At 35.5% G+C, this 23,129-nt stretch overlaps 1 protein-coding gene across 3 annotated transcripts; it reads left to right on the top strand.

Annotated features, from left to right (window-relative positions):
- The first annotated feature begins 165 nt into the window (after positions 1 to 165).
- LOC117329190 (multidrug resistance-associated protein 5-like) lies at positions 166 to 22,742 on the top strand. 3 transcript variants are annotated; one of them, XM_033886996.1, is made up of 32 exons: positions 166 to 428; positions 521 to 643; positions 953 to 1,060; positions 2,537 to 2,701; positions 3,568 to 3,715; positions 4,227 to 4,374; positions 4,862 to 4,947; positions 5,521 to 5,694; positions 5,910 to 5,972; positions 6,223 to 6,307; positions 7,290 to 7,438; positions 10,430 to 10,537; positions 11,201 to 11,360; positions 11,688 to 11,761; positions 11,961 to 12,032; positions 12,194 to 12,318; positions 12,933 to 13,005; positions 13,192 to 13,395; positions 13,615 to 13,762; positions 14,275 to 14,376; positions 15,035 to 15,213; positions 15,465 to 15,707; positions 16,025 to 16,154; positions 17,065 to 17,347; positions 17,784 to 17,970; positions 18,498 to 18,587; positions 18,820 to 19,003; positions 19,139 to 19,298; positions 19,519 to 19,597; positions 19,861 to 19,974; positions 20,072 to 20,236; positions 20,563 to 22,742. In XM_033886996.1, the coding sequence occupies exons 2-32, from the start codon at positions 534 to 536 to the stop codon at positions 20,659 to 20,661; spliced, it is 4,215 nt and encodes a 1,404-aa protein (XP_033742887.1). In that variant the 5' UTR covers positions 166 to 428; positions 521 to 533; the 3' UTR covers positions 20,662 to 22,742. The 3 variants fall into 3 exon arrangements, with proteins under 3 accessions (XP_033742887.1, XP_033742889.1, XP_033742888.1); XM_033886998.1 differs by having other exon boundaries at positions 167 to 428; positions 14,275 to 14,367; XM_033886997.1 differs by lacking the exon at positions 166 to 428 and having other exon boundaries at positions 447 to 643.
- The last annotated feature ends 387 nt before the right edge of the window (positions 22,743 to 23,129 follow it).

Here is a 23,129-nt window from a genome sequence, read left to right as displayed (position 1 = left end):
TTTACGTCTCAGGTTCAGGTATTTAGCTATGATTAAAGCGGTCACGGTACTTCAAGTTTCCATTAAACACATTAACTAACCCTCGGTCCAACCGGGTTAGCAGAGAACAAATTAACAACATACTGAAAGGTATCTGGGTTTAGTCAGAGACTTGTTTACGTCTCTGGTTTAGTGTATATATTGTTCTCCAATATATCAATATTATGCATTTATACGACAATGAGGCAGACATACACTAATGTGTAATAGTAATGACCACAGAGACCCGAGGATTATTCTCCCAATATCTTTGGAGTATTTTTAGACATTTTAGAGGACTAAATCAATACACGGCACACAATGACACCCCTTCATGATATTTAAATCCTGCTCACATTCTCAGGTCACCAGTTCTGCTGTGAAAGAATCTGGTACGATTTGACTAGCCGGTAAGTAAAATGACAATATCGTGGTCTAGTTGTGTGTACTGTGATTTCGTTAATTTAAACAAGACACAATGTTTTTATATTTCTCATTTCAGGTAGACTCTAATCATGAATGGTACGAATGGTACGGATAGGAAACAGGTCGGACAGCCATTACTGGTTAAGACTGGAATTCCCTCTGTTCCAAATACTGACCTGGGTGCCGAATACACCTCAAGGTGAGATATATGTGTGGGACGGTGACATATTCAACTCTAGATTAGGGTTCACTAGGGTATATGAAACCTTAAAATTAATCAATATATAAATATATATCAAGTAGCGAAATAATCAATTAATGAAATATCTATCTAGATACTACGTGTATTAAATATCTTCAAAGGTTATTTTCATACAGACATGTTAAAAAAAAACCAGAATCACGCATGTGTTGGTAGTCATACACTTTTCAGTATTATCATATACATACGCATATGTTATCAATATTATATTGATATAAAATAATCTAGGTGTTTTGTAAATTGCAGGGATTTATCGGTGACAGGAGCTCTTGCAGAAAGCCACCTGTCGTTAAATACTAGCCGAAAATATTCGTCAGCTTTAAAGATATTGAAACCATTTAGGCCTTCAAATAAGTAAGTCTCCGAGCTTAAGTACACAAATACTTGATGTCTATAATGTACATTGTCCGAAACAAATAACGATATCGATTAGTTTAAAATCTGTTCTGTCGATATGGTCCAGGTTAAGATTGGTACACATTGCCACACCGAGAACCGTCCGACCCGCACATGGTCAGGCGACACTCATTGGGACATTGTAATGAAACCTACCACAGGGACATGGCATGAATTCCCAACCCACGTTCATTATATATATTATAGTAGGTCCCTGTGAATCCTACCATTAGAATATGTATACCAATGGAAGATTTATTGGTTGGCTTCAGTCGAAAGAATATTGGCGAAAGACCAGTTTATACAAAAATGGAAATCTGATATTGAAAATTCTTCAAAAGCTACATTGTTACTGAATTTTTAAAGAAGAACTGTGTTTTGAAAAATACCTTGATGTTTTAGATGTGAAAAATGGGGAAAAAATGTTGTGTAAATTTAGAATATGTTATCATAAATTACCAATTGAAACTGGCAGGTGGGAAGATTTGGTTAGAGCTGAAAGGATATGTAAATTATGTAAAAGTAATAAAACTGATGATGAATTTCATTATATTATAGAATGTCCAGAATTTAATATTTTTACAAAGACGAAATTCACTTGGTAATTACTACCGTGAAAGAGTTAATATTTTGAAATATTCTTCTGTTATGAACTGTTCAAGTATAAGAACGCTCAGACATTTATTTACGTTTATCAAATGAATTAATGACAAGGTCTGTTCTCCTGTGTAAATAAAAAAAACCTACAATATACGCTGTTATGAACACACAAATATATGTATATTATGTTATGTTAATGTATAATGTACATTATGTTATGTTAATGTATAATGTACATTATGTTATGTTAATGTATTATGTACATTATATTATGTTAATGTATAATGTACATTATATTATGTTCATGTATAATGTACATTATATTATGTTCATGTATAATGTACATTATATTATGTTAATGTATTATTTCTGTACCGTTAAGTTGGATGAGTCAGCCAACTAACAGGATAAGAGATTGTGACCTTACCTGTACTAACGGTTAATCAGAATGGTGACTTTTCTCCTACTTTTGTTGATTTATTTATACTATGTAAGATATATCCTGCTGATCATCGTTAGGTCATTGAAAAGCCTTGCAATTCAATTCATTTATTACTTTAAACCTTGCGGTTTATCAGTACAAATACAGTGCATCAAATATATACAGTAAAACATACATAAATACATGTACAAATTAATATATGCATATGCATTCTTGTATTATGGAGAGGACATTGATAAGTTTCGATAACTAGCGTCCGAACTTTTGTGTAATATTTATGCAATACAATTGATTTAAATTTAGGTGACGTCCCTGAAAAAAGTAAACGGATTAAAGAAAGTATAAATAATCAATGGATGTGATCTTGAATATATCGAATTTGTTTGTTTCAGAGATGGCAAAATACCCATCAATAAAGTTGGTTTATTCTCGTACATATCAATATCATGGATTTCATCTCTTGTGATGACTATATACAAAAACAGAGGAGGAGCGATAAAGGAGGAGGATGTTTGGGAGTGTTCCGACTGGGAGACCAGCAACGTCAATGCCGAAAGGTATACGTAGTAAGCTCACGTGCATCTCTACTAGATAATACAATAAGATACAGTAAGAGTAATATTTTTGGTAGTAGTTGAAATAACAACCATGGACCCTTCGGCTGGCGTGGGCCAAAGGCGGGGACTAGTGTGACACGTACAAAGCCATGTTCTATAATGGAACGCTATGTGACCAACGGTCAAGACATTTGAAAATGTTAATAGACGTTTCATCCCAAAATGATTTAATATGGATACATCGTATAGGGACTGGTTGGCGATATTACATAAACACTTGATGTACTATCGTCCATGAAATGGTAATGGATCTGTCTCCAGACTAGCGCCAGTGCAAAATGTAACGTCATCTTTTGTCAGTCAACACTTATATATGTATTTTACTTGCATCTCGTCAACTTCAACGTTTTCTATATATAGGACTTGACACGAATTTCCAGCCTACGATGATTCATATATATATATATAATGTGTGTATTATCTACCGTGGGTCAGAAATATTTGCAAAGTTTCTGTGGTATATCTTTTATGACTATATACTTGAGATGTTTTGTCTTTATTTCGCATCTGATACCTACATTCAAATACCGCTCATTTCCTTTCTGGTGTTTCAAACATACAACTACAATTTGATATTAGGAAGGAGAAACGCAGTTTGTGCAATTATCCAATGCAAGGGACCTTACCTCATGGGATGAATCTTTCAATCCATCATTTAAGACGGTATCGCACAATATATGATTTATGGTGCTTTAATGACGTTTTGGGAATAAACATTTTAATGCAGTGTATTGATTAGTTTGATAAAGCGATTGAAATGTTGCTAAAAATTAAAAGATTCCCTATTTTTACTCTCTTATTAACAGACTAGAACGACTGTGGAAGAAAGAGTTGAAGGATCATGGCAGGGAAAAGTCGTCGTTCATAAGGACGTGGCTCAAATTTGCACAAACTCGTTTACTTGTGTCATTTTCTCTTGTTGTTTTGAATGCAACCGCTACGTTTTTCATGACAGTGAGTATTTCATTACTACTTTAACCATTCACAGAGCTGTATATGTAAAAAAAAAAAAGTCACGTATGTTTAAAGGGGCATTCCTTCATTTGAATAAAGTCTATGTCGTCAAAATTAAACTTTCTGGAAAAAACGTGTTTTTTTCCAAGTAGTAAAAGATATAATCTTTACAGTAATACGGTAGTTTTAATCTCAAGATAAACCAAAGTTCTTCGAGTATTAAGTCCTGAAAATTCTTAATTTGACCCGAGGCATCACTAATTACAGCAAAGACATTAGTTTTTTTTTGTATACGATACGCGTTTTCCTGTACATTTCGGTGTTTATTTCATTACTTGTATGCGCAAACACTCAAATAATCATCGTTCGGACATTTATTTCATCAATAGAAATTGTGCATGTTTCTGATGTTCGAACGAAGGATTGCCCCTTTAATGTCTTAGTAAATCTATTTATAAAAATATGCGTTATCTTTTTGAGTTCAGAGATAATGTTATATTTTTGTGCCTAGGGTTACATTACGAACATGGTCATCAGCTACCTAGAATCAGAGGAATCCAATCTCGGGGTTGCCATAGCGCTATTAGTAGGAAATTTCTTTGGTCAGCTGCTTCGAGCGACATCGTACACCGCCTTGATTATGTTTGGATCTCATACAGGTAACACCATTTACCACACATTCACGACCATGCGATGTTTCTAAAAAAGATCATTTATATCATATTTAAGAATGAATAAATCGTTGCTTACTGTGATTTGGGTGTTGCGGTGTCATGGTGAATTCAAGTAATGTACTTAAGATGACTGTTCATGGTCGACAATATGGCGATCTTGGTAGATAAATCAGTAATTAGATGGACATGTTTAATGGGAAAAGCTTGGTAGTAATACATGTATCTCTATATCACCTAGACAATAGGATAAATCATTTCACCGCCTTTGTACATTTCTGTCTGTTGCTTTACATGACTGGCTGCTGTACGGACGTTAAACCAATGATATTCAGCAGCTGTATCCCTCTATAATTATACTATTTAACATCCCGACACCTTCTGGTTTAGCAACAACTGCATAAAATATATTGTAAGGCATTTATTGCTTGTTATATTCAGTGAGTTAACTTAAACAATTTTGTTTAACTCACAGGTATGCGATTTCGTGCTGGCGTGCTTGGATTAGCATATAAGAAATTCATGAAATTTCAAAGTGTACCAGGAAAAGTTTCCTCTCAGGTAAATTGCATGTGATGCATATACATGACGATAAACTATACTTAATTATTACGAATATAGAATATAAAAAGTAGCCTAAATCTTGGAGGAAATTTGCCACGTAAATATAATTAATTGCGTCTTTAACATTTAATGAAACCATTAAATCGAGCCTCGATTATGACGACACAATATCAATTGAAAAGAAAAGAAAAAGAAAAACAAACCAACAACAACAGCAAAAATGACTGTGTATGTCGACATATATCATCACGCCGTTACAATAATATTGATACGCCAACAAATAATTTGTTCACTAATTCGTTGACAAGTTAAACTTTCATGAGCGACATTTTGGGAAAAAAAACTTTGAAGCAATCATGACCTTTCTGAAGTATTTAACTATTGTCAATTTCCTCTGGATTCATTAGTGCCAAAAGTTCAGAGGTCAAAATCATGAGTTTTGCCCTCACTACCAAAACTATGATAACATACAGCACATAAAATCGTACATATATCACTGATAACACAGGGCCCCAATAGTCCTGGAATACACTGGTTCTATTGTTTTATATAATTTTACACATATTACAGATGATTACCATATTTGGAGCAGATGCCCGGAGACTTCACGTTAATTGCGCAACACTGGCATTCCTGATGGCCGTTCCAGTATACATCATCATAGCAAGCGTCTACTCGTTCTACCTCATTGGACCGTGGTGTTTCATAGCACTTGGGTTATTCATATTCTGCTATCAGCTGCAAGTGAGATTTCAATTTGTTTTCTCCTTACCAAAAAGTCATCATTGCGTAATATATAATCATCTTCGCGTTAAAATGCCTGGGCTCACATAAGGTATTTATAAAGTGTCTGAACAAACGACATTTGCAGGGTTTCTAGAAAAACGTGGCATTCGCTAATTAACGGAGACTGTTGATTGTGTAACTATTCATTCTAATATGTTGTTTTTATATTTCAGGTGCGATTGAACCTTGTTATATCAAACCTCAGAATAAAAACACTAGTTTTTACAGAACAACGGGTACGTGTGTTCAAGACGATCATTGTTGGGCTTGGGTATTGTGTTTTACGTAATATAATGATGTGTTTTGCCTTTCCAAATCATTCATGGTAGCAACATTTAACAGAAAAGAATGTGTGTATGCAGGTTTTAAGACAATCGCCAAAACAAATATATTTGTATAGGCTACAGTGATACTTTTTGCCATTATTATTGATAAAAAAATTATTACAGAGGAAATTGTTATTTTTATGCTTTAATCTATTTTCAGATACGTAAAATGAAGGAGGTTCTATACAATATGAAAATGATAAAAATGTATGGTTGGGAAGACTCATTTCTTGATGTCATTAAAGGTACGGTAAATTACGAGATACCCGTTCTTAATTACCTAATCAATGTCTGGAGATAATACATTTGACCAATGGTAAACTTTTAATCACATCGTTTGACCTAATCTCAATATTTTTGAGTCCTTCATTCAAAGAGAAGATATAAACTTGTCAATAAGATATCGTCCAGACATACACTGTTAAAATACATGCCACTAGGGGAGTCAGCACCGTTATTTGTTTAGATGATTTTCAGGAACATTTTATTTTGTGGCACTACCTTATTTTATTAATTCATTTTCTAAATCAGATGGTTGGAAAAGTAATGAAATATTAATATTGGTTTCAAGTATAAACATTTGACATGGATATAATCTCCACTGAATCATCCTGTGATGATGTACTAAATAGTAAAGGGATTGTTGTAATATGGTTTTCCTATACATTGTTCAGTAATAATTCATCTCTTCGTGGAGTTCGTGAATGTTTTCTTTTCGTTCATTTTCATATTTACCTAAATAAAAAAAGAAAAATTATTTAATGTTCTAAATGTGGTTGTTTGGCCATTTCGTTGTGCGATATTATCGTTCGTGAAAGTATTATCCCTTCTTTCCCCACCTTCAATATTCCAATATATATTAAAATGTAAACAATTTTCGACACCACATTTCAAAGATGTTGGAAAATATTCTATACGGTAGACATTTTGAAGTTGATCAATATTATCATGGTTTTCTTTGTAACAAAGTCCACGGATCTCTTGCAGAAAGTGGCATTTTGTTGTGTGTTGATCAAATCTTATATAATAGTTGATGCCGATTAAGAAACCCCTGAACTTCCTTTGTAGTTTTTCATAAGGTCGTGGATGTTTTACTGTAGTTATATATCGACTAAGGAATTTGAAACAGACTTTGTTCACATTACGCTTCCTCTTATTTATTGTATACAATGTATATGTATATGTATATATGATCTATGCATACATTATTTTAACTTTGTTTCACAGGAATAAGGAAAAGTGAAATGCGGATATTGATGCAGGCCGCTGTGATAAACTCTGTGGCCAGTGCCATTAATCCTGTTACACCGTCCCTAGCTACTGTCTCAACCATTGCTACCTACATGGCATTTGGAAACGATATTACAGCGTCAAAGGTTTTTTTCTTTGATGATAAATTCTTTATCGAAACTGTAAATATTTATGCTTTAGTTTTAAATCTTTTCACACACACGCGTCATGAATATGTCGGAGCTGAATTGCTATTTAGGATTTTATTCGCAGTATCACAATTACCCACAGAATTTTGGTACGAATTGCCAATCTACGGTCTATATGTATTATAGTATCAAGGATGCTATATATGATACATATATAATTCTATGATACATATTTAATGGACCCTGGGTTGAAAATTTATGTCAAGTTCCTGCTTAAAATCTTGAAACTGGGAATAAATTCCTGAATATTAATCAACTATGATATGTTAAAAACGTGTGTATGTGTGTAAAGAAAGTATACTAGTACCAACTAGGACATGTCCCTGTATGGTTACCGTACGGTATACTGACAGATAAAAGAAATATTCATATTTTTTTCACTGGAAAACATGCAGGTGAACAGTATGGACATTTTTTAAAGTCCAGAAATCTTACATTTTCTTGTAAGATATGAATATCGACGTGATCGATGGCCATTAGTATGCCTAGTAGTTCTATTGTCACTACTTCATTTTGATGACTTCACAGTACTCTATTTAACCAGGAACTGCATAGTTGATGTAGTCTATGAATCAGAAGGCACATACTTTTACAGAACAACTGGTCTTGGGTCTTATTATCCCCGTACGTTTTGAAGATTCTTCAAAATGTAACATTATTTCTAAAAATGGTTACATAAGTGATTACCCGTCTAACAGTTGATTGATCAGATTTAAATTTGTTTAAAGTGCTAGTCCATTTTTAGCTCACCTGGTCCGAAGGACCAAGGTGAGCTTATGCCATACCGTGGCGTCCGTCGTCCGTCCGTCGTCCGTCTGTCGTCCGTCGTCCGTCCGTCCGTCCGTCAACAATTGACTTATTTGACTTCTTCTTCATAACCGCTGATCAGAATTTGAACAAATTTGGTCAGAAGCATCCCTATGGGTAGGGGACTCAAAATTGTACAAATGATGGGGCTGACCCCCTGGGGGCCTCTGGGGTGGGGCCAAAAGGGGTCAATTTGGAGCTATTGATATAAACGACTTCTTCTCTGAAACCAAGCAATGGCTATCGCTCATATTTGCCAGGTAGCATCACTATGGGGTGGGGATTCAAAATTGTACAAATGATGGGGCTGACCCCCCAGGGGCCTGAGGGGCGGGGCCAAATGTGGTCAATCCGGCTATATTGATATAAACGACTTCTTCTCTGAAACCAAAAGATGGCTATCGCTCATATTTGCCTGGTAGCATCATTATGGGGTGGGGATTCAAAATTGTACAAATGATGGGGCTGACCCCCCAGGGGCCTGAGGGGCGGGGCCGAATGTGGTCAATTTGGCTATATTGATATAAACGACTTCTTCTCTGAAACCAAGCGATGGCTATCGCTCATATTTGCCTGGTAGCATCATTATGGGGTGGGGATTCAAAATTGTACAAATGATGGGGCTGACCCCCCAGGGGCCTGAGGGGCGGGGCCGAATGTGGTCAATTTGGCTATATTGATATAAACGACTTCTTCTCAGAAACCAAGCAATGGCTATCGCTCATATTTGGCTGGTAGCATCATTATGGGGTGGGGATTCAAAATTGTACAAATGATGGGGCTGACCCCCCAGGGGCCTGAGGGGCGGGGCCGAATGTGGTCAATCCAGCTATATTGATATAAACGACTTCTTCTCTGAAACCGAGCAATGGCTGTCGCTCATATTTGGCTGGTAGCATCACTATGGGGTGGGGATTCAAAATTGTCCAAATGATGGGGCTGACCCCCCAGGGGCCTGAGGGGTGGGGCCAAATGTGGTCAATCGGGCTATATTCATATAATTGACTTCTTCTCTGGAACCAAGCAATGGATATCTCTCATATTTTACTGGTAGCATCACCTTGGGGTAGGAATTTGAAATTGTACAAATGACGGGACCGACCCCCCTGGGGGCTGAGGGGCGGGGCCAAAAGGGGTAAGTTTTGCAAAATTGAAATAAACGACTTCTGCTCTGAAACTAAGCAATGGATATCGCTCATATTTCCCGGGTAGCATATGGGATGGGGATTCAAAATTGTACAAATGGTGGGGCTGACCCCCCCAGGGGCCTGAGGGGCGGGGCCAAAATTGGTCAATTTGTTTAAACAACTTCTTCTCTGAAACAAAGCAATGGATATTACTCACATTTGTATGGTAGCATGGTTATGGGGTGGGGATTCAAAATTGTAAAAATGTTGGGGTTGACCCGGGCCGCCAGGGGCCTGAGGGGTGGGGCCAAAAGGGGTCAATTTGGCTAAATTGATTTGAACAACTTATTCTCTGAAACTTAGCAATGGTTTGACTGGTAGCATCCTATTGGGGTAGGGATTCAAAATTGCATAAAGGAAGGAGCTGACCCCCAAGGGGGCAGAGGTCAGGGTCAAAAGGGGTCAATTGGTCTAAACAAGTTCTTCTCTGAAACTAAGCAATGGATATCACTCACATTTGTGTGGTAGCATCCCTATGAGGTCGCGCCAAAAGTCAATATCATTTCATGGATTAATGCACTTTTTGGAATTTTCAGTATTAAAATAAAACCAATGTACATGTACCCATATAAAATGCTTATGATATATATTGACATAGCAATACCAGCGACAAATATACTTCAGCATCATTCTTGTTTCATATCTCATGAAACCAGGTGAGCGATACAGGTCCTCTGGGCCTCTTGTTGTTATTCTAATTCCTCTTAAACGTTCGTAAATCAGGAATTTTATCGAAAATAATAATTTTACGTAATTTCGAATGTTCCTAGGATAATAACGCAAATGAAATAAACTAGGGCACAAATTAGGGAAATCAGTTTCATATTGCACGAATATTCTAAACAGAGCAAGTAAACTCAATTCAATTTCATTGTAACGACTATTGTTGTCTGCACGAACTGTATCACGGTTATCATTGTAGTTTTTATTTTAGGCCTTTGCTCTAGCTGCTACTATGGAATATCTTCGCATATTACTAACCCATGTGCCCATTGCGACTAGAATGTACGGGGAATCAAACGTTGCACTGAAGCGAATCAAGGTGTGTGTTTAAATAAGGTGCTCCTCTCATTGTTATGGTTTGTAAACATACATGTACATTAGACAGATGCAAATGTTCTAGACCAATTAATCAGATAAGTCTTTTTCTGCAATTTTATCAGAAATGTAATGACTTCGCCGATACCTGCATAAGAATCTTGTTTCTTTTACCCAGATGAAAGACTTGACAATTAATGGCTCATTGTGCCATGATGCATAAATTTGCCTAGCAGATAATATCGCGGATATACAGTAATACATGTTCAGTCTGATTTCTTATTGATGACCTTTCTGTCCTGATATCATGATTAATTAACACCGATTTAGACGGATTTTGAAACCTTATCCAAGATAATGGTTTTTATGGTTTTATTTGAATGCGTTATCAGAGACAGGATATCAAATACATGACAAAAGTGTAGTGTGAATTGTTTAAAACGAGGAACTATTTAAGATATGTGAGGCCATTGGTGGATTTGAAGCTTTCAAAGAGATATTAATATACCAACACTTGCAGTCGATTTCCAGACATCTATATCGGATGCATTAAGCAAATGAGAAACCCGCAAAGAGCTTAAAGAAAGCAAATTTATCTGATATATAGAACAAAGGTCGCATAAAATTAACCATGAATAAACATAATACCAATTTGCGTCTCTTGTAGGAATTTCTTGTACGAGACGATTATATAACACCGACGTCTGAAGTCAGAGAGGAGAGCAATTCTGTTGAAATTCAAGACGGTGTTTTCCAGTGGGAAGGTTCAAATGATATGTCCGATGAAAAAGATAAAAAGAAAAAGAGCAAAAAGAAAGAAGAAAATGGTAAGTTATATGCTACACATATATTTGAACCATTTTAATTTCTCTTTTTACTTACCTCCAGTTCCGCTCTGTGTGTTTAAGGGGAATAATACATTATTAATTAGCACATCATCGCAATGATTGTAACGTATACACAATTGGAGAAATAACTTGATTTGGTGAGGAATTCTATTAAATGCAGTAATATGCCAACAAAAAACTCGAGTAGCCTTTATTTATTTTTTTAAGTTTCGGTAAATCGTATTTCTCATATTTCAACATTCTTATAAAAGCAAATATAAATATAAGCCTATGGAAATACATGTATGCAATATTTTGACATTGCAGATGCATTGGATCCATCACGTACAGAAAACGCCGATCCGTTCAAGCTAGACGATATCCAGATTGATGTTAAAAAAGTAAACTTTAATTTATTTTTTGTCTAATTATCGACTCATCAAAAGAATTAACAATATTTTTTCCAATACAAGTATACATACCTGAGGTAAAATACTTTAGGTAGGCATGGTCCTGATATCTTACGTCTATGTACATGTACCTATGTATCATATAATGCCATATTTCAATACATTTAGATATTCCATTGTTCTGTTTCAGGGACACCTGATAGGTATATGTGGCTCAGTAGGCAGCGGGAAATCGTCCCTGATATCAGCCATTCTTGGCCGTGTGAGTACATGTAGATCTGTATTCCATTCCATCAACGAACATCTGCTACATTGTAATCTAACGGATATGATTTTATGTAACCTTATTTAATGAATTAATCAACAACTATGTTAAAGGTTTAAACCTGAAGTTTTCCTAAAATGTTTTTATTTCACGGTCAGATGCCAAAATCAACAGGCCATCTTGCCGTAAATGGATCTGTTGCTTACGCCGCTCAGCAAGCCTGGATATTTAATGGAACTTTAAGAGAAAACGTACTGTTCGGACAACCATATGACAACACATGGTATGAATACTGTACAGTCTGTTAGCATCAAATTTATATAAACATAAAGCTCGTTTACATAGAAAATACAAAATCTCGTTACCAGGTATCATGTCTCCGATCTTACAATTTCTAGTTCATGTTGAGTCAATAATATGGTCAACATGCTCTCAGATTGGCAGAATCTTCTTTTTTTTTTGAAAAAAAAATGTAGAGGTTCAGATAAGAAAACAATGGCCGAGCACTATCTCCCATTGTCATTTGTGGTGCTCGGTATAATATATAGACGCATAATTAACGTAGAAGAAGACGAGCGAAATTTTATTATCGACAAGATTTCATTTTGAAATATTCAAAGTGCAAAAAGAAATATCGGCAATCGTCGATGTGCTTATGGATGGTTCCCCGGCTTACTTTTTGATCTGTTGTAAGAAACCCAGCTTTCACTTTTAGTATGTGACATCACCTGAATATGTACATAGAGTTGTAGTTGATGGAGTTAAAGATACTTACCTTTCCAGAACATTCGGGTTTATTGTCATAATTTTAGAGTTTGTGATAACAAATCCGATATCCTATGTTGAACACAATATTATATAGAGTTATTAGCACAGTTATTTGTATGACTATTTCAGGTACGATACTGTTATCTATGCCTGTGGACTAGAACCTGATCTCGATTTACTGCCAAATAGAGATATGACAGAGGTAAGTATGAACATTTTTGGGAAATAATCCTCTTTTTTTAAATGAGTGTGAGAAAGAGGGAAATGACATCTAGTTATCAATCATATGAACAGTGTGAGTCGATCATAAATCACTTGATGATGCACATTGTTAGGAGAACTAAATTAATGCCAATGTTTAATTTCTCTTTGAAAATGTATGTTTTAGATTGGAGAAAGAGGAATCAATATCAGTGGAGGCCAGAAACAGAGACTGAGTCTAGCACGTGCGGTCTACAGTAAAAGCGATGTGTATCTCCTTGACGACCCACTGTCCGCCGTTGATGTCCACGTTGGACGACATTTGTTCCACAAATGTATAAGGAGCACTTTAAAAGGAAAGACCGTTATACTGGTCACTCATCAATTGCAGGTATGTTTCACAAACGCATTTTTACAATGGGGCTTTATCTATCAGAATGTCCTAACCAAGCTACAGATGTCATACAAGGTAATCACTGAATATGGTTAGGTCGATTTTAAGTATCTTTTTTTTACATTTAACATTTAAATCCATGTGCCATGTTTTTACTGGTATTGATAACAAAGTTCATGATAATGAAAGGAAGCAATGCTTGATGTATCACTGTAGTACCTCCGTCATTGTGACGAGATAGTGGTTATTGAGGAGGGGAAGATTGCTGAGCGAGGACATCACGACGATCTAATTGCCCGAGACGGTTACTATGGTTCCATGATGGGTCAATTCCACACCACAACGTCACACAATGCAGCAACTGGTAAGAACAGTTCACACTAGTGGAGGGTACAGATTTTCTTTTTTTTTGTGTAAGTGTGTGTGTGTTGGGGAGGGGGATTTCAGAATAATTACCGTAGCAACAACTCTTTTTTGTTACCTTAGCATTTGTTTTTTCAAATAAGTTTCAAGTGATCGAAATTGCCAGAATGCACTACAGTAATGATAGATCGATCGATAAATGGGAATTCTGAATGTGCTTTCAGTAGTAGATGGCGACAACTATTTATATTGTCATTTCTTTATGTATTTTATTATCTGTTTTAAACATTTGAAACCACCAATGTTATACACATTATTTTCACCATATCATTTATTTCTATTTAAATTTCATTAACTTACATGGTTACAGATAATGTCAGTTGCTGATTAAAGTTCTGGTATTTGTGAAAAAAACTTCCAGTCGAAAGCGGCTATAATACTAACAGCTGTCAATATGCAATTTCAATACAGATGAACTTGTGCTTGCATAAACTACTTCGAAATTATTTTCAGGAAATAGTGATGACTCGTCGTCACAACATGGTCAAATCCAATCATCCGATGATTCAAAGGAGGAGAAAACAGTAAATTCAGACGAGAATAAAGGTGAGTCGGGTATTGAACAACGATTCTCAGCTTCCTTACAGTTTTGGCCGTTGACTTCTTTGTTATCTAGATTCTAACAAAAAAAAAGCGTTTAAAGTGATTATTTACTTTTGCCATTGTATCTAATGTGAGGAGGCGTGATATTTTAGAATAAACTGTTTCGTCCGTCATGCCGTCTTTCTATCGACAAGAACCTGTCACAAACCTTAACATTTGGTCGATATCAAGATGAAAGTACAAACTTATTTGAGGGAGACGGATTCTCATAAAAAAAGTTGCATATGTATTCTCGAATATTACACGATTGAATAGCAGAATGACACATTTAAGTATGAAGTTAGTGATAGATGGAGTGAATTAACTACATAATGAATTAAATATTTGATGTTGAACAATTGAAAAAGATAATGAAATACATTGTACATGATTATATTCTTGGCTTCAATGGAAACTACAACGTGGCATGCACGATTACGATAAACCTCGGATACTTAAGGTCCATCCGTAGTGCTTGCCAGCTAGCATCTGAAAAGGATTTTACAGATGTCACATCTTTAATTAGTTTTACTTTTTTGTTACTCGAAAATTGTCGGAACATTGCTTTTTTGAATGACATGAAACGAACAAAGAAAAGAACGGAAATTAGAAATATGTTCCTTTACAACAGGTAACCTAACTGAGAAAGAAGAAGCTCACACTGGCGATGTATCCTGGGGGACATACAAAACTTATATAAGTGCCGGCGGCGGCTATGTACCAATGGCTGCTGTTATGTTTCTAGTTATCATCTCAGTCGCCTCATTGGTGTTCACAGACTGGTGGCTCGGTCTCTGGCTTCGCGATAACGTAAGTCATCGACGCACTCTATTGTGGTTTAATCGAAATATGAAAAAAAAACTTTGGCTCCCTCATATTTTCAACATTATGTCATCCAAAAGTGTCTACAGTTTACTTTTATTTCTAGTTAATGATAGGCTGTATGGATGTGCCGGCGATAATATAATTTGCTATAAAATAGTCGTTTTAATTTTGCAATTTACGTTGTTACCTTGATACATTTTCTTTGACCATTGTAAAATGTGGGTTCTCTTTTGCAGGATAAATTAGCAAAGTCTGCCTCAGCAAGTGTTCTCGTTAACTTCACCATGTCATCAAATACATCAACACCTTACTCCATACCAAAGCTTAATCAAACATATAGCTTACAAGATAGCAACTATACACGTGCAGTACCACTCCCAGACAGCAGTGCCAGGCTGCAGTTTTACCTTTTGATATATCTAGGATCGATGGTAGGGATCGTGGTGTTTACCATCATAAAAGGACTTGGTCAATCTTGGGTAGGTATAATTTTTAACGAGTTTGTGTTTAATTTGTCAAAAAAAATTTCGTTTGGTATATTTTTAATAATTTTAATCCGGTCTTCGTTTTCACGAAATTACATTGTGTGGTAAATTCAGTTGAATGTGTCGCTTTACACATATGTTTCGCGTCATACGTTGCTCAAACTTTAGATAGATATTTCCCAATAGTATTGTTAAGAGAAATACAATTTACAATTCACGATATTCTATGAGATGCAATTAACAAGAATATCACGCTTGTTATTTCACGCTTTTGGAACTATTGTGTTTTTATTATGTCCGTTTGTTAACAGATGATGATGCGGTCGACTCGATTATTACATAACCGCGCTTTAGCCAACATTATGAAGGCCCCCATGAAGTTCTTTGATGCCAACCCAGCCGGACGGATTCTCAACAGATTTTCCCAGGATTTAGATGAAAGTAATTACACAAAATTATTCACCTTATGTTACACTTTTAGTGGTGCCACGTCGGCTATCATGTGAATCTAACTCTATTTTTACTTGTTGTTTACTGTGTTTCTAGACTCGTAAGCATACTGTTATGATTCACGAGGTTTTCATGTAATATCTCTGCAATCAGTTTGTAAATTTAAGTTGATCAATCAACAACTTGTTTTACCCACTGAAACAAGGCCGGTCTTTAGAGACAAGCCCTGATGGATCGACACCATACTATCAACAGACCACTTTCCATAGAGGGCTGATATACATTTATGTGCTATAAAGACGGTATTGAATAATTCCCCGGTGAATATGAGATATATATTTCACTAGTATGGTAGAATATCGATATTTTCACGAGTACGAAACACGAGTGAAAAATCTCGATATATTCTGTCATACGAGAGAAATACATGTTAAATTCAACGGGAAACCATTTATTGTTCAATTTTCTAATTTTTACAGCCGAAAAAAATCTCTGCGTTGAACAAGCGCGGCAATCGATGTCATAATCTGTGACGTCGTAATCTTACGGCGTCATTTTGTATGGGTTGCTCAACGAAATTTCAGCATTTTGTTCTGTTTTTACCTGGTAAGCTGTTGTGAAATGAGTATTTTATCAAAAGCTGCAATATATTGGAGAAATGCAGCAAATAGCCACTAATTCTAACGTCGCTTCAATTGGATCTGAACTGAAAAATTGTCGAATTTCAGTGCGGTGTATATAAAGTAGAATACATCGCTTTGATTGATCAACAACAAAGGCTATATCATCGCAGTGAAGATATCAATTTCTTATGTTATCACTATGATTATCAAGTAAATAGTTTCGGGTATTTCACTTGTGTCAATATGTTTTAAGGACACATAATTTTCTTTTTAATCAGGTGATGTCTTCATCCCCGTCTTTATCGATATATTGCTTCGTTTGGTGGTGATGGTTGTCATGGCTCTTGGTTCGGCTGTCTTCAATCTTCCATGGACGTTCATCGCCATAGTCGCTTTAACAGTTGTATTTTATATCTTCAAGAGGATTTCGGTCGAGTCAACCAGGCAGATGAAGCGCTTTGAAATGATTGTTATGTCTCCATTGATCAATCATGTGACTGCATCCGCACAAGGACTTTTTACAATTGTCTCATTCAAACAGCAAAAACAGTTTATAAAAGAGTAAGCAAACAATGTAATTCGTGAATCTTTATTATTAACAAAAATACATCTTTTTATTCCACCCTTGGCCTAAATGATCATTTTTTTCTAAAATTTAATTGAAATAATGAAATTTCACAATATCATCATGCTCTTATTGAGTATATATATAGGACAAGAAGTTAAAGAAGATAAAATACTTTTATGGTAACAGTTGAAATAGGTATATCATTCGGCATGTACATGGAAAGACCCATCCAAGATGAGGTAGCATAATGCAAGTTCGTTTGACGAAGTAAAAACTAGCAGTAACATGATTTGCGTCATGCTATGCGTTATCTTTGATTCATACTTTGATATACAAACATTTAAGGATAATTCGCGTAAATTTACATTTGGAAAGTAGTTCGGTCATTGTTGCTTTACAAGAATCACATCATGCATTTTTCGTTCACAGATGTATGAAGTTTACTGATGTGACGACAACAGGACTGTTCCTGGTAGAAGGAATCACGAGATGGATAGAACTTCGTCTAGACATAACAGCCTCAGTAATGATAGTAGTCACGATGCTGGTTATGATCTTAATGAAGGGAACAATCCCTCCTGCGTTTGCCGCCCTGTCGTATATCTTGTGTGTCAGGGTGAGTTCATCAATATTTTCCGTCACTTTTTTTTCTCATTTATCCTCATAATTCCTCTTGTGAATGTCATTCAAATGTTCAGGAAAAGACTGTTTTTATTTTGAATGCCCTCCTAGTTTTGTAAGTTTAGTCACCGCGATATTATAGCAACATCAATGGTACACCTTTCTAGTTGTTTGCAAAACTGTATGTGTAAATAAATCACGTTCAACACAATACAATTACGAGTCGAAATTTAAATCAATATTTGTAATGTAATATGTGTACGGTTTCCGTCCATGTATGTCTATACATTGCGATCCGGATATTCATATCCTCTAATAGGCGATTTGTCATTATGATCATATCAGGGTATCGGACCGACCGCCACTGCGCCATTGAAACTTTATTGATGTGGTGTAGTGGTAAAAGCGGCAGATTATTCGTGATTTCTATGCCACGTTAGTTCATCAACCACGAATCGCCTTCTTTCGCTATTTGTGTTACTATTTGTTTAAGAATATATGAAAACTGTTTATCTCATACAGGTGGTATCGTCCATGCAGTTTATAGTTAGGGTAACGAACGAGACGGAATCAAGGTTTACCTCTGTTGAAAGGATACACGAATATGAATCGGTAATGTCGTTATGCTTTGAAAAATGATATATGTGTATGCTATTGTTAATGTTCGAAATACTACAATAGGCCTGAACGGGACAACTCCGATATTTTCATTGTGCATTCTACTATTTTAATGATAAATGCCCTCTCCAAAAGTAACAAAACTTTTCAATATCTTGGTGAACGTTCAAAAGAATTTAAAACCAAAACCTGTTAAGCATGTTTAAAAGTTATCGTTTTTTTTTAGAATATAGAAATAGAAGATGATTCTGTCTCGGTGATACCGGATAAGAATTGGCCGCAAGACGGCTGTCTTATTTTCTCCGACGTCACGATGCGCTACCGGAAGGACATGGACCCCGTTTTAAGAAACATCCGTTTCGATATAAAACCAAAGCAGAAAGTCGGTATCGTAGGCAGGACAGGTGCCGGTGAGTTATTTATAAACTTTCTTGCAGAAACAACTACTATGACAGTGCTTATACAATTTAATAAATCCAATCATTAGTCTAATGTTAATATCAGGCAAGATTGATTCGTTACACTTTGGCATTGTTATTATACAGGTAAGTCCTCCCTAGCCGCGGCACTGTTCCGTCTGTGTGAATTGTCAGAAGGTCACATTTCTATAGACGGAGTTGACATCGCCCACATCCCGCGTAAAACTCTCCGATCTCGTCTGTCCACCATACCTCAGGACCCTGTCCTCTTCACCGGCACACTCAGGTATGGAACATGAGGGGTGAATACGATTACATGGATAAAGACCTTTAGGTGAAATGCCCAAATATGGTAGTATACAAATTAAGCTGTTCAATGCAATGCATTAGTTTGAATATTGATGATATCTCCATATTTTGTTACAAACCACATATAGTGAAAACATGCGTTGATATTTACAGTATTTTCAGATGATTAATTTATTTATAATTTTTCACCGTTATAGATACAACTTGGATCCATTTGATCTGTATACAGATGAAGTTATATGGGCAGCTATAGAACAAGTTCACATGAAAGAGAAGGTAAATTGTTAATGTACTTATATGAAGCATTTAGTTGACTTACTAGTTAGTTGGTTTAGTTGATTTAATATAAATCAACACAACGCGTTATTGGAGGTATACAATTCCCCAACCATTGTCTATTTCCCCCTCCTTTTACTTATTTCGAAGTCAAAATTTTGTTGTTTAACTTTGGCATTTTTCATGTAGAAAAGAGTAGCATATTTCTATCTCTTAATGCCTTAAAACGAAACTTAATGATGCGTTATTGGTGTTGCGTTTAGATCAAAGGGTATGGTGACCAACTACAATTAAAAGTGGAGGAGAATGGAGAAAACTTTTCTGTTGGAGAAAGGCAGCTGATTTGTCTGGCGCGGGCTATCCTGAGGCGGAATAAGGTGAAGACATGAAATACATAGCAAGTTATATATTTTGAAAGAATATCATATTTGATATCAATCGATATTGATCAATAACTACTATATCCTGTATCAGATCCTGGTACTGGACGAAGCTACAGCGTCTATTGACACGTCCACAGACGCCATGATACAGGAGACTATCCGGGAGAGTTTCGCCGACTGTACCGTCCTCACGATCGCTCACAGACTCAACACTGTCTTACACTGTGATATCATATTGATTTTGGAGGCTGGAGAGGTATATCTTTCGCGAGTAAATTTCTTTGACAGTAATACTTTGTAGTATCAATTCTGGATGTTATTGGTGCATATATTTCGGTGTAATAATTCGTGATTGAACGAATACTGACTTTCACAAACGAATATAAGTGTACATATGTATAGTAGACATCAACACACTAAACCACGAATGGCTTATTTAAATAAAATTTACTCCAATTCATCAAATTATTTTTTTCAGTTCTGATATCGTACATCATACCTTAAGTTTAAATATATATAAAAACATAAAGTTTCATGTCAGTTGACGCCTTATCAAGATTACTGTTTTTATCTTATACACAGGTCGTGGAGACGGGAAAACCACAAGATCTGTTATCAAATCCGGAGTCTGTATTTAACAGGATGATACGGGCACAGACAGTGAAAACTCCGTCACCTTAATGGTGAGGCATGTGCGGTAATCATGGACATCTGACAGCAAAATCAAATTTAGAAATCCTTTCAATCACACACTGCCACACCAACACTAACATTGATGAATTTTACACATCATACACTAGAACATTATTGCCTTCGTCGTTTAATATCAGATATGTCCCGTTATTCAATGAATAAGTCGTAAATAAGGAACAAATTGTGTGCATACACATCATGTATATCTATAATTGTAAGATTTCTCATTTAATGAAAGCATTTCTTTGTGTGCCACGGGACCGCTTATTCCGAAATCGTCACAATATATTTACATGAAGTTATTTTCGCAGTTCATGCAGATGTCATGGTGCTAATGTTCATCACGATTGTGACGTATTAGAGAAGTTAACGATGCAGGGCTGTATGCCTTTAGGCATATAGTGTGTTTTAATTATCTTGTGTATCCTTTGTGATGTATTTACTGAAGATATTTTCTCATGTGTCACGAGGTAACTAATTTCTCAGGGGTTGTAGGGGCCAATTTAAGAATACTGGTACATCTGACAATACGTTTCCTCCCCGTCCGTCTGTCTGTCAGTCCGCGCTTTTCTCAGCCATGCTTCAAGGTATGTTGGTGAAAGTTGGTTTGTAAGTTCACTATGAGTAGCTACATATCAAGTTAGGGTTTTAGGGTTAAGGTCAAGGTCACTGTTAATATTTTCAGCGGGGGCCAATAGGGGACATTATTGCTTTAGCAATACCCAGCATGCTTGCTGATGATATTTCAAAACTTATATTTACCCGAAAACGGCCGTCCTTCAATAAGCAATTCAAAGGCATTGCGCCCTTAGAGTATTTAGTTGTCCTGTCCCTTATACTTTTTGTAGAGGTGATAAACGTCTTGCATTGTGACAGACATAAAATAATAGATTGAAGGAACTAAACATTGAATTTACAGCAATTCGTTTACTAGTCATGATATATTGTCCCTTTCTTAAAGACCAATTTCTGGAAATAGTTTATTCCATTTTTAGGATATCGGCTACGTAATAAGTGCAGATTTTGTGTGTATATTTATAATTGTATAACGGATATTTTCGTGACAAATATTTTACTGATAGACCGAGCCCATGTGTTTTTTATGTGAAGTGTGTTGTTTTACGCAAGTGATAATCACTTGTGCGTATCTTTGATTTTAGAAAATGGCCATGAGTACTATTTCATTTAATATTTCATTCTCAAATTTAATAGTTTTCATTGAATTCTGATACAGAACAACTTTTAAATTGATAATTATATTTCATATATTATTGCCAAATAATGTGTTTAGAAATACGGTATAAAATGTAATTATGATCAGCAGTATCAAATGTACATGTTTTTGAATATCTAGCATATCTATATGTTTGTCAATATATATCTGCGTCAAGCTAAAGTAAATGAAAACTCATTAATTACAACTTAGTAATTATCTATGATAGGATGCTTGCTGCCTGTTTTAAAATATATTTACTTTTCAAAGATAATCTTGATCAATATTGTTGAATATATATAAGACATTGTTTGACAATTTATATTTCCTTTGCATATTATGCTTTAAAATGAGTGGATTGGGGCCATCTATCTTTAATATCATCCATTACATGTAGCTTGAATATTGTAGTTGGAATAGGAAAATTGATAGATAGCTAAAATGTAGCTTATTTTCAATAGAGCTTCTATTACGAATACGATATAACGTATTTTCAATAGTCTTATTTAACGGCTCATTTCCGTCAACATTTGTGATAAAAAAGAAATTGTTAGCCATGTAGTTAACGTTTGATAGATAAATTGTATGATAATATAGGTACCTGTTTTGTATTTGTGAGGTTATCGCTTGATCACTTTCTATTCTTAGTTATATTTAGTGAGAAATGCTCATGTAGGAAGGTACAGCGGATTATGTAACCTTACAGACTTCCCACTGTACAGAAGATAGTTTTCATTAAAGAATGGAGAAATATGTGGATTGCTTTTTTTATGTTATATGTTAATTAAATGAGATTCTACTATAATATTTATTCATTCTATTTTTTTTTGTCAATAAAGTTGCTGTTTTCAACAAATGTTGTTTCATCTGCATCATTACAATTTATCTTTGATAACTTGCTTTATGACTTTCCAAATCGGAACTCAACATCATTATTTTGGTGGCGTAAGCGATTCTAGATAATGTCGAATGTGGTATCCGGTATTTGTCTTTAGAAGCCAGGAAAACATGTTTGTCTCCGACGATTTAAGAAGACATGTCTAGACACAGAGTTAGGTGAAGAGCTAATGTCAAGAATTGCATTTTGCCTAAATACAGATTAGCAACCAACCTTTAATGCAAACTTGATTCTTGTATGATGGAACCGCTCATTGATTATCATATGTTCGAACAATTTGAAACATTTTTTTGTTTTTGTTTTTGTTTTGGTCAAATTTATGGAAGCGATTTTGATTTAATGAAA

This window comes from Pecten maximus, chromosome 6, assembly GCF_902652985.1.
Source record: "Pecten maximus chromosome 6, xPecMax1.1, whole genome shotgun sequence".
NCBI lineage: Eukaryota > Metazoa > Mollusca > Bivalvia > Pectinida > Pectinidae > Pecten > Pecten maximus.
This window is presented reverse-complemented; position numbering and strand designations above follow the sequence as displayed.

What these genes read in the sequence shown, in the direction of transcription:
- LOC117329190 (XM_033886996.1), top strand. Translation starts at nt 534, where the DNA reads ATGAATGGTACGAATGGTACGGATAGGAAACAGGTCGGACAGCCATTA. An exon ending in GTCACACAATGCAGCAACTG is followed by an intron (nt 13,763 to 14,274) that starts GTAAGAACAGTT and finishes AATTATTTTCAG; the next exon opens with GAAATAGTGATGACTCGTCG. An exon ending in CAAAAACAGTTTATAAAAGA is followed by an intron (nt 17,348 to 17,783) that starts GTAAGCAAACAA and finishes TTTCGTTCACAG; the next exon opens with ATGTATGAAGTTTACTGATG.